We start from the raw sequence: 12,213 nt of genomic DNA, 5'->3' as shown, positions 1-12,213 counted from the left end.
CTTCCAGGAGGTGCTCGGCGAACCTACCGTGGCTCTGACCAAGCTCCGCGACCTCTGCTTCAGCGGTGAGTGGCCCGGGGAGGTGTGGGGACCGGCCCGGGCCTGGGGAAGAGGGCGCTGGGCACGGCCCCAGCCCCGAGGGAGCTCTCGCCGGTGGTCGCCCAGGGCTGGTGCTGTCCCCGTGGGGCTCGGGACTCCCGAAGGTGCAGGGAACGGGGTGTCAGGCCCCAGGGTGTCCGACGGCTGAAGTCCTCTCAGCTACCGCGAAGTAATCCCCTTCTGGAGCTGTTGTGACGCGGTGGGTGCTGGAAACCCGAGGCTGGCGGGTGCGTTTTCAAGCCCAAGCTCCATCAGGCCTCAGCAGTCCTCACTTGCCCTTTGAGCACAGCCTCAAACTTCCAGGCAAACCCTTCCTTCCCTCTCTCTGAGACGCTTCTGCGTTTCCTTGCTTCTGCTGTGCCCTGTCCATCACCTGCACGGTCCCCAGCTTTCTACTTGCAAAGCCTGCTGCTGGCACCCTCACCTGTGGGAGGCACCGGCTGGTTTGGCACTGTGTATAACCCCTGTAGCAACCCTATGAAAACTTCTTGCCCCCCGGGGAGGAAAAGTGCTGCCTTGCTTGTTTGTTCGGTGACGTTGGCAAACCACGGTGAGGAGGCTGGGGCTAACGTAGTTATTTCTCTGCCTGATGTTCCACAGGAATTCCCTTTGATGGTGGGCTGCGCTGCCTGTGCTGGAAGGTGGGTTTTGCTTGTAGTGCTTTTGTTTCTTGTGACTGATGCTTTGGGTTGCTTAAGTGCATACTATTTTGGGGCACCTAAAACTGAAACAAAAAAAATCCAGAGCTCAAAAGCCACTCAGAATTGAGAGTAATTTGTGGAGATCAGCACTGGCACAATTGCAATAGCATTTACTGACACAGGACAGCTATCACTTTGGATGATAAAAAGTGTCTGTCTGCTCATTGCATGAGAACAGCCCTCAGTATTAAGCTAGGGTTTGCTATTGATCAGTCCTACAAATAGGTCTGTGTTGAAAACCAGTCCTGGAAATATTCCTTACTCTCACTTGGCAAAGTAATAGGCTTTCTGGAGAAAGCTCCCAGTATTTTCACAGCACCAGTTCTAGCTGCTGCATTTGGTTTGCTCATCTTACAGCTATAATAGCTCATTGTCCAAATACTAGTTTGTGTGCATCTGTCTTCTGTACAGATACTTCTGAACTACCTCCCTTTAGAGAAAGCCTTATGGAGCTCTTTGCTGAAGAAACAGAGGTGAGGACATTGGTACTTGTGCCTTTATTTCTAACGATATCTGCAGAGAAAGAGAATAATTCCCTAAATAATTAAGTACCTTCATAAAATGAATTGTTCTTATGTGGAATGCACTGTTCTGTAGGCTGTCTCCTGGGTCTGGTGGATTGGCCTCTTCAGCTGAACACAACTGAAGAGAAAATCAAATGCCTTCTGGCTGAGCAGGGTGGTACAGAGAGATCTGTTTGAACTCGGTTGGGGTGCTTATGTTGACTTACCTTCTGCTTCATTGCCAATTCCTCTTTTCTTCCTCAAGGGATCTGTATTCCCAGTTCCTAAAGGAAATGATTATCCAGCCTGGGATTGCCAAAGCCAACCTGGGTGTTTCAAGGGAAGATGTGACCTTAGAAGATCACGTAAGTGCTTAGGCCTTTGTGTTCCAGAAAATTCCTGAGAGCTATGAACTGTTTTTCTGGAGTCTGGAGCCCTGGGCTGTTCTTCGACTGAGAGAACTTTTCCCTGCTAGCAAGAGGGCTGGTTCCTAGGTATCAGCCTGGTGCTTTTGTCTTGGTAGCCTTCAGTGTGAATTATTGACAAAGCACCAATAGTTCTGGAGAGAGCTGTGTTCAGCTATGTATATCCCTTCTCTCCTCCTTTGGGGCTAGTTGCCCAGGCTACAGGTCTCATAGGGAAAGGGAGAGGCTCACAAGAGGTACCTCTAGCAAGGAGACGCTCTCCTAGGAAGTCATGTCCACAGATGGAGTCAGAGCAGGCTATTCTGAACACAGGATATAAAAAGAGGCAGGAGAGTCAAGTTGGACTATGGCATGGAAGGCAGGACATTCACTTATTTCTAGTCTGCTGCTGGCTTTTTTTTTTGACTATTTTCTGCATCCCTTGCTATTTCCTTCTCTGAAAATGCTGTGAAGAGTGTATGTGTTGGAGGAAGGAATGAAGTAACTGATCAAAAAGGGCTGTAAAATGATACAACTGCTTCCCTGACTTGTCTTGAACATTAACTTCTCTGCTAGCACACGGTCACCGCCGTGATCTCTGGAGGCCTTGGTGCTATAAAACTAGCATGTTTGTAACACTCCACGCATTGGCGGGTTACAGTGATCTTTGAACATCTTGGAACATTGCTTCTTGTGTTTGTGGGGGTTTTTTTTTTCTTCTTTTGATTAGTTGTTAGCTTTGCATGGATCTTGATGTGGAGAGAGGAAAGTGTGTGTGTGGAGAGGGAGTTCAGTTTGTCGTATTGGAAAACTTGTCAGATATAGAATGGTTTGTTCATAGTAATAGTATTTCCTTCTTTGTGGGCACAATGGCAGTATTTAATCTGCCTTCTCAGAGCTGAGATAGAGGGGGATATTTGTAACTAATAACCACAATGCCTAAGTACTGTGTGAGTGGGTAACTCTCACCTAAGTACAAAGGCTGTCTCTGTTGTACAGGTTGGAGCTGCAATCAGGAATCTTGTTGACACAGGACAGGATACCTGATTTGCGAACAAAGTCATTAAGAGACAGGTGAAAAGGGATTGGAAATGTTGGGTTCTTGTCTCTCTAAGTGAACCTGCGTGCTCACTTGTTTCACAAGCTCTGATCCGCTTCCTGCATACTGAAGAAACAACACTAAAAGTAGCTAGTGAGAGAAAAAAATTAATTTGATGTGCTAGGAGTGTGCTGCTACCAGATGAGAGGGACAACAGAAATCTTAAATCGGTGTATATTTACTGAGGATTTTGATACATGTGAAACATGCTTGTTCTGTTTCTGTTGTTTATTTCTTTAGCCTCTCAATCCAAACCCAGACAGTCGATGGAATACTTACTTCAAGGATAATGAAGTGCTTCTCCAGATAGACAAAGATGTCAGGTGTGTGAGGCGTAATGACTCAAGTTTCTGAACCCAAGTGGTTTGGTTAACACTTTGTAAAGGAAGTTTAATATTAAATGGAGCCTCCCATTCAACATGGGGCATGTACTTCCTTCTTCTTATGCCTGATTTCCTTCTGTATCCATCCTAGGAGGCTGTACCCTGACATGGCGTTCTTCCAGCGCCCAACGGACTACCCCTGCCTTTTAATCCTGGACCCCCAAAATGAGTTTGAGACGCTGCGCAAGCGGGTGGAGCAGACCACACTCAAGTCACAGACGGTGGCACGAAACCGCAGTGGGGTTACAAATGTGAGATTTAGGTGGGGACTGTCCATGGGGCATGAGCTGATTAGCATTATCATTAGCTGATCAAGGGGAAGGTGTATTTTGGGCTTTTTTTCTCTTTCTGCTTGTATGGTGGAATTGGGGAAATACTCCAGCAGATACTGTGCATTCTGGTGGCTAGACAGCTTTGTAGAACCAGGTGATGTGCCTGATGGTTGCTAGGGAATTACAAGTGTATTTAATTCTAAGGGTTATTTTTTCCTGACTTCTGGTGAAAGTTGGAGTTGCAGGAAGATGTATTTTATGCTTGATATATGCCTTTCTGTGAACAAAACACTGAAGGGTTAATTTGATGTTGAATTTACATAGTCTTCCAGAACGGGATCTCATAAGCCTGCAATTAGGAAAAGACCTGGGTATCTGCTGAAATGTGTGTTGTCTCTTTTCATGAGCATTATAGTACAAGTGCCACATGCTGTTGGGGAAGGTGACTTGCTACCACAACAGATCTATACTTTTCCTCATACTGTTAGTATAACAAAGACGTGGAACTGCCGTGGCTTTGTACTGCATGGGATCAGGTGATGCAATGAATGAAAGTTATTGTCTGATGCTGCACAGACTGCTTTGTTCTTCAGAGATAGCAAGCAATAGGACTTTAGTGCCTTAGTCTTTTGAACTTTGAAATTTGAACTTTTCAAATTTCAAAGCAATTTGAAAAGTCTTAAGTCATCTGAAGTGACTTGGCCATGATCCCTGGTCACCTGGGTTGAGGCCTATTTGTAGCTGGAGTGTTTACTCTCTTCTAGTCATCAGGCAAAACATGAATTTTGTTGTAGAGTTCCTTGGATTTGAGGTTACAGTTGTTGAGTTGCTTGTCTTGATTTATGTGAACACCTGCCTGCTTGGTATAAGCTGCCCAAATCTTTTGGGGGACTATGTGTATTAAAAGCCAAGCTTGTCACATGTACAGAACTGTCTGTGCCAGTTGGTTATCCTGAATCAGCCGTAGTCTTGCCTTGCTCTTCAGGTGAGCTCCCCTCTTAAAACAACACCTAATTCCCTGGGCGAGTATGAAGTTCTGCCCAATGGCTGTGAAGCTCACTGGGAAGTGGTGGAGCGAATCCTGTTCATCTACGCCAAGCTGAACCCTGGGATAGCGTACGTTCAGGGGATGAATGAGATCGTGGGGCCTCTTTACTACACCTTTGCTACAGATCCTAACAGTGAGTGGAAAGGTGAGAGACTTTTGGCCGCTCGGTAATGGCTGTTGTACTGCACGCTCTCTGCATAAAGAACTGTTTTGAGAATGAGACTCTCTTTAAACAACTCTGTTTTGACTGATCAGAGCCAAAAAGCAAATACAGCAAGAGATGAGGAGTTTTGGGGACCACAGCAAATTGATAGAAACTGAATGGACTGTGAGTGGTGAGGACATAGGAAGTGAGGATTTTTGAGGGGTTTTTGTTTGTTTTGCACGGATCTAAGTTGCACTTTGTGAAACTTAAAACCCCTTTAAGAAACTCTTGTTTGCTTATACTATATATACCTGGTAAGAAAAGAATGGAATGGGAGTACTTTGCCTGTTGCTTCTACTTCATGGGAGCTCTGAGGGTGTGTGCTGATGGCAGGGAGAGAGGATGGTGTTGTTGGGCTTAGATAACTGGTTTGTGACCCCATGTCATGAAGACCTTGTGTTGCACACAGCATCTGTATCTGCAGTGGCTCTGTAGACATTTCTAGTGTTAAAGAAAAAAAAAAAAGTCTTGTCTTGTCCTCGACCAAGCAAGCCAAGATCTTGCAGGATCTCGTATTTGAATCCAGCAGAGCAATAATGGAGTAAGAACAGTTCTAAGTCTCTGTGCTTCTGTCAGTGATGCTTCCTCTATTCCCCCATCATCTTTTTTTGTTTCAGAACATGCTGAGGCTGACACGTTTTTCTGCTTTACCAATCTAATGGCTGAAATTCGGGACAACTTCATTAAAAGCCTGGATGATTCTCAGTGTGGTATTACCTACAAAATGGAGAAGGTCTACTCCACCCTGAAGGAAAAAGATGTGGAGCTGTATTTGAAACTGGTGAGGAGCTAGGTGTTTCTCTGAGTCTCAGTTGGAACGCGAGGAGTGGAGCTTAATAGTGTGTTTAAATGTCAACCAGTTTTGTTAAACTGTTACAGTGCTTGAACAGAGATATTGAGAGTGTGTACGAAGGGCATAGAGTCTGTCTTATCTGTGAGCTGAAACAACCTCTCCTTGGAGTAATCTTAGAGCAAGCTGACACAGCAAGGCTTTCCTCCCCTGCCTCACTGAAAGCAAACAATAGTTGTTGCAAAGCTGCCAACTGTGAGTCCGAAGTGACTTGGCCATGATCCCTGGTCACCTGGGTTGAGGCCTATTTGTAGCTGGAGTGTTTACTCTCTTCTAGTCATCAGGCAAAACATGAATTTTGTTGTAGAGTTCCTTGGCATTTGAGGTTACAGGAATTGTGTCTCTGTCTTTTAAGAACAAAAAAACCAGCCTCCCCTCCATGCACACGCTTCTATTGTCATTGGCTGCCCCGATAGCACTAACTTAAACTGCATGGAGATCATTCCAGAAGTAAACTGAAATCCAGCAAGCTGGACCATCCCACCCACCTAATTCTATCATTCCCCTTCATCCAAAGGTCTCAGAGTGCCTTGGGTTGGTGTAAGTTTTGTAGAACATGTAGAAGGTGGCTTTTGTTGAAAACATCTTCAGGTCTTACAGTCCATTTGGTGTGAAAGTCCAAGGAGAATTTGGACGGGAAAGCTGTTGTTGTTACTCCAACTTTCACCAAATCACACTGAGATTTTTTTGGCATTTGGAAAAACCAGGATATATTTCTTTTATAATATAAAAGATGGTTTGTCAGCACAGTGACACAACCCACAGTGTTGGCTGGTGGCTGATTCAGTGGAGAGAAAATAAACTGCTTACTGTTTGGCTGGCAGGAAATGGTCCTGGCCATGCAGCAGCTGGTCCTTAAGGATATCAGCAGGATCCTGAACTCACTTGACCTTGATTAAACTTATGGTCCCTTGGATTTAACAGCACAAAACAAGAAAGCTTCAGTGCTTGGAGTATGTTTTACTGACCATCAGTGTGAGCTCTGTTCCATCTTTGTTTCTTTTTGTGAATAATAAACCTTTTGATAAATACAGGGCTTCTGGAAGGGAGAGGAAATCCTGACAAAACAGTGCCTCTGCTAGAGGGGGAGGGCTGCAGCTTTGCAGATAATTTTAACGTTCCCATTTGAACAGCATTTTACTTGGCAAGTTTAACGGAACTAACGCAAATAGTGCCTTTAGGAAGAAAAGCTTGCTTTATTCCATGTTGTGGACAGAAGAGCATTTTCTGGCTTTTCTGTAGCTGTGGAGCATGGCTGCACTAAAAATCTCTTTAGGTCTAGTTTGAATGTGACAGTCTTTAAAGGAGACAGTGGGTTTGCTGCTTTTGCAGTATGAGTTGGCAGCTTGGAGCTATATCAGGGTGGAGATGGGGATGGAAACATGGGGTGCATCTCTTACTTGTAGGGAATTGGCCAAGAGCACGTATTCATTCTTTGCCTGGTGCATGTCTGACAGCAAGAACAGAACATCAAACCCCAGTTCTTTGCCTTCCGCTGGCTGACACTGCTCTTGTCCCAAGAGTTCCTGCTGCCAGATGTGATCCGTATCTGGGACTCCCTCTTTGCTGATGATAAGCGCTTTGATTTTCTTCTGCTCGTCTGTTGTGCCATGTTGACGTAAGTACAGAGGTAGCCTTCCTGCTCTTCTCTTTCCCTCCTTTGCCTAAATCCATGGATCCAGATGTCTTCTGTAGGCATGCGTTAAGGCATCTGGTGAATAGGTTATAGTCAGTTGTTACAATCATAGCAAAAGTGTTTTCTAAAGCCTCTGTAAGGGCACAGTGTAGTCGGTTTTTGAAATTCCTCTATAAGAGTCAAAAGTAGCTGGAATAATTTCCATCTTTCAGACTAATCCGGGATCAGTTGCTGGAAGGAGACTTCACTCTGAACATGAGGCTGCTACAGGTAAGGATTAAATATAATGGGCATAGGGAGCAATTTGAAAAGTCTTAAGAGTACTGTGAGAGAGGGTGATTGTATGAGAGAGAGTACACGTGTCTGAAGAGAAGTACTAGATTTCTAACGTTTGCATGCAGAAAACCCTTAAGGGATCTTACAGCATGCTCATTACTGGAAGTGTGAATCTCTTGCTTGTGCACACATTCTAGCCTGCAGAGAAATTGTCATAGACTACAGGTGTTTTAACATCTTTTGGTTTGCAAAAAATCTGGTATTTTCCAGCAAAGGTGTAAAACCTTATGTAACAGTGAGAAATTATATTGGCCAGAGGCTTTTGTTTAGTTCTGAGATCTGTGAGAGCCCAAGGTTGAAAACGCCTGCACTGAACAGTAGGATATCTCTGATTCTGCCAGTTCCTGTTTTGGGCTGTGCAAGATACTGGCTTTGATAAGGCTTTCTGGCATGAAGATAGCCCTTGTAGCAGGCCAGCTTACTGTACCCTTGGAGGACAAATAAAAAAAAAAAAGACTTCTTGAAGGGTATTGAGGCTTGATCAGTTACAAAACAGGAAACTGTTAGCTGTTAAGGGAGTAACTGAATATGGCAGCATGCTATTATAGGCTAAGAATGCGGTTGTCAAAGTTTGCCCTGCTTAGGTAGAACAATGTGGGCAAGAAATCCTAGATGGTCACTTATGTTGCTTTGTTTCATTGACACAGGATTATCCTATCTCTGATGTTCACCTGATTTTGAAGAAGGCAAAGGAACTTCAAGATTCCAAATAATCTATGAGCCTAACAAAAGGTGTCAGAGAAACTGTATGGCAGCAGATCCCAGGAGATGCCCCCATGCAGTGTGGTGCATTAAAGCTCCTAGTGGTCTCTGCAGGACTTCAGGTTTTGTGTTTGGGCTACTGGCCACTTTGAAGACTTCCTTCTACTCTATTTATTAGGTCAAGGACTGATTACTTCCCCATCTACTTGGGTCCTGCACTCCAGATTTTTTCAAATCTCAAATGCCTCTGTGCTGCCAAAAGCAGTTCTTTGTATCTTTTTTAATGACTTTAAGTTTGGGGAGAAAGAAAGGATCTGTCTGGATATCCCTGAAAGGATGGACTCGTGCATCACAGAAGTAGCTCACATGGAGTAACTCCTGATGGGGAAGGGATGGGCTGAGTCCAGTGGATTTTGGTGGGTGAATATAGAAGGATCTTCCTCCTCTGAATGGAATGTATCCCAATGAAGTCATGCATCCTGCCATTCAAGTAGCTTCTGGATTCTTCTTCCTTGTGTCTGCACTTGGCCATCCCTGGGGTGTGCAAAGACGACGACTGCATCGGTTTCTGGCGATTGACCAACTGACATCTGGCAGTTTGGACCCCTTTGAGAAGCTGAGATGGGAGGACATGATTACAGCTGGTGGCTTTGTGCACTGAAACTGCCTGAATCCAGAATCGCCTTATCAACAAGGTCTCCTTGAAAGCAAGACTCTGGTGGTTTTAATCAAGTGAAGTGTAGTTTGAAGTCAAGCCTTATTATGCACAGCCTTAGAGCAGGAGCTTTTTGCTGCAGGGAGGCCTCACGCTGTCTCTGAACTGGAGCATATCCAGCTACAATCAGGATTCTGAAATACAAGAAACAGGCATCTAGTCATATGCAATTAAGACAGCTGTATTGAGGGGCTTATACAGGCATGGCACCGGGGTTTTCTGCCTCAGTGGCTTGCATAATATTACCCTGCATAAGCTCTGGTCACAGTAACCTTGATATTGTCTCATAGTACTTCTTGCCAGGAAGATACATGGTACAGGTCTGACTTACAAGTAAGAGTCTTTCTGGTGTAATCCAGTGGGCATACAAGCATTTGTCATGAGCTGACTGCTGGGGCTGATCCACTTTTCTGTGTACCAGTCCTGTTGGAGTCACAGCCCTGAGTTGGACACTTCTCCATCCTGAGAGGGAAACTGCGGCATTTCAAATACAGTGGGGCAGGCTCAGGTGAACATTGACTAAATCACGCTACGGAGAGAACTGCTAACCTGCCGGCAGCATCAAGCTTATCAGAAACCATAATTCTCAGAGGGAGAAAGTGCCAGCACCCAGGTGCTTGGGTTGTGCAGAAGATCTTGAGTGAACACTAATGCAACATGCTTTTTCCTTTTCTTTCTGTGCTGTGCTGGCTCACCTCTGCATAGCTGTTTGACACTGCAGTTTTTGGTATTTATGGGTACTGATTTGTTAAAGATCAGTCATCTTTGTAAGATCTGCTTAAGCTGCTGATGGCCTAGAGTCACCCTAGCAGGAGGGATGTTGTCAGCCTTCAGCTTTTTTACTAACGTTATTTCCTTCACTGAAGGCCAGTTCTTTACAGGCTACTGAATTCTTGCAAGGGTGGGTGGGGAGACCAGAGGACAGGTTGATGCATGCACCTATGTTCTTATTGGCAATCCCAAGCAATCTCTGCCTCTTCAGAAGATGCTTGAGTGATACTGGTGCAGCCAGGTGTTGCTGCTGTGGTGGAGTATAAGCAACTAAAGACTTAAAACAATCTGTAATTAATACTTGTGGCTAACAGTATCCTTCTCAGCTGCAATCCTTTCTAGAAGGTAGAGTTTTTCCTCCAGGAAACACTTAACCAATAGACCAGGACAGCTGTATGATGGAGCATCCTGTCTGCTCTAACCCCTAGATGGATGTTCTTCCTGCCTTCTGTCACTGAGCTATTCCAGGTGGTCTCATGATCTCAGTTCTTAGGTACCCTGCACTAGAGAGTAGTCAGATCTCGTGTGGCCAAACAGCTAGGTGGTAGGCACAAATGTAGAACTGGAGGGTCAAACTCTTAGGCAGAATTGGGCCTCCTCTGAACACTTGTGCCTCAGAAGTGCTCTAAATACTGCTGTAGTGCTCTCGCATTCCATGTATAAACTCTACTCTCACCTCCCCAAATACCCGTGCTGTCCATTTCTGGTCCTCCTGGCAAGTGCAGTGTTGCCTTATGCTGTATTTTCTTCCTGGTAACGCGAGCATCCATGAGGGTTCCTGCTCTGGATAGTTAGAAGTCTCCTTAAAATAACGTGAGAAGGCAGCAGGCAAGTCAGGATTAAAGCATTACTTTGTACTTCTGCTTGTTTTCAGAGTAGCGTTTGGGCCCTGAGGTTGACCTCCTGCAGTGGCGTTGCCCAGCTCTGAGCCAGGTGCTGGTCTGTAGCATTGCAAACACTTGAGGGGAGGTGGCTACCCAAGTAGCAGTGCAGGTGGCTGGCTGGGTACGGGTGTCATGCTGTCTCCCTTCCTAGGTGCTGAAGGCCTTATATTGTGCTGTCTTACTTCTCTTTAGGGAGTGACGGTGAATGCTTTTAAAAGAAGTCTGCAGTGGTTTAATGGGATGTCATGAGAGCTTTGGCTGATGGAAAGGGTCTCTGGGATAAATTCTGTAGCTTTACCCAGACTATGGCTGCTAAACTGATTGAGTTCTGCTTTGGGAAGAACTTGTGACAACTTTGATACACCCAAACAGGTTGGTTCCTACATGAAAAGCTGTTTTATGTTCCTCTTTATCCCTTCCCATGTGGTAGAACTTCTGTGCTGCTTTTGAAAAGGGCTGTTGAAAGGAGTTGTTGTACTTCTCAATGACTTGGGACATCCATTGCTTTATTCCAAGACTTTAAGAGCAAAACCAGATTTTCTGGGGGAGGGGGGGAAGTCTTAACTTGTAACCAGCTTTTGAATCTCTTCGTGAGTTTTCTTGGCTTAATTCCTCAAAGGCTTTTGGTGGGTTTTTTTAATGTTGTTGTTGCTGAGATCAGGTGGTATTTAACTAGGGGTTCCTTGCTTGTGTGGCCAAGTAACAACTGCTCCACCCTTGAGACATTTCCACCTCTGATTTCTTTTGATCCTAATCTCCTGCAGAAGCAGTGAGGTTGGCTGAAGCAGCAGTTCTTTGGGTTGGGAGGTGTTAGTCTGGGGTGCCTTGAGGACCCCTTGTTTTATAGGGGCCTAAACAGACGATGTTTAAATAGCTCTTACAACACATTCCTCAACAGGCAGGCCTACTGCCAGGCAGGGTGAGGGGGACTCATCTTCAACTGGGAGGAAAAACAGGACACTGTGCTGGATGCGGGGAGAGATGAGCCTTCCCCGGGAGGAAGAGGTTAGCTCTACCTGTGCCTCGCTGTAATTCAGGCTTCGTGAATCTTTGTGGCTTTGCCAGTGAGGTAGAAGCAACAGGATACTAGAGGTCAAGTCGTTGCTTATGGTCACTCAAAACACTGAGTTTGAATTTTGTGACCTAACCTAGAATCATTCACACTTTGGCAATGATCAGAATAAAAGCCAGAAGTTGCTTTAGGGGAGTCTGGGGTGTTTGGGAAAGCAGAGGCTGTTTTCCCATAATGAGTGTCAGTGACTTTTGTTTTAGCCATTTGCAGTGCTAATGCCCTTTCCCCAAAAGAGAGGAACAAATAACACTTTTTTTTTTTTTTAAAACCTTGTCTGGAAAGACTTTCCAGAACAGGGTATAGAGAACACTTCATCACTCTAAAACTCCTTTTATGCTTCTTTTTAAACACTATTTTTATAATGCTTCCTTTAACTAAACGGGTGGCTTTTGTGCAAACATCTCCTGTTGGTGATGTGCCTCGCCGTGTTGAGCTTGGGGTTAATGCTGCTACGGCTGATGGTTGAAGTTATTCCTAAATCCCGTCTCTGAGAGCGGCTGGGGGGAACCAAGCGACCGAGTGGTAGCAGTCAG

General features: G+C 45.2%; 1 protein-coding gene across 1 annotated transcript; it reads left to right on the top strand.

The window, feature by feature from the left end:
* Positions 1-4: 4 nt before the first annotated feature.
* On the top strand, positions 5-8,624 carry TBC1D13 (TBC1 domain family, member 13; the record flags this gene model as incomplete). The annotated part of the gene is made up of 11 exons (XM_010294566.1): positions 5-65; positions 700-740; positions 1,212-1,273; positions 1,569-1,668; positions 3,047-3,129; positions 3,281-3,440; positions 4,447-4,654; positions 5,332-5,495; positions 7,022-7,182; positions 7,413-7,470; positions 8,184-8,624. Coding segments are annotated over 11 exons (1,164 nt in total), but the record flags the coding sequence as incomplete, so codon positions are not given.
* Positions 8,625-12,213: the final 3,589 nt, after the last annotated feature.

The sequence above is a fragment of the Phaethon lepturus genome, unplaced genomic scaffold (genome assembly GCF_000687285.1).
Source record: "Phaethon lepturus isolate BGI_N335 unplaced genomic scaffold, ASM68728v1 scaffold36839, whole genome shotgun sequence".
NCBI lineage: Eukaryota > Metazoa > Chordata > Aves > Phaethontiformes > Phaethontidae > Phaethon > Phaethon lepturus.
Note: the sequence above shows the minus strand (reverse complement) of the source record. Positions and strands in the feature narration are given on the sequence as shown.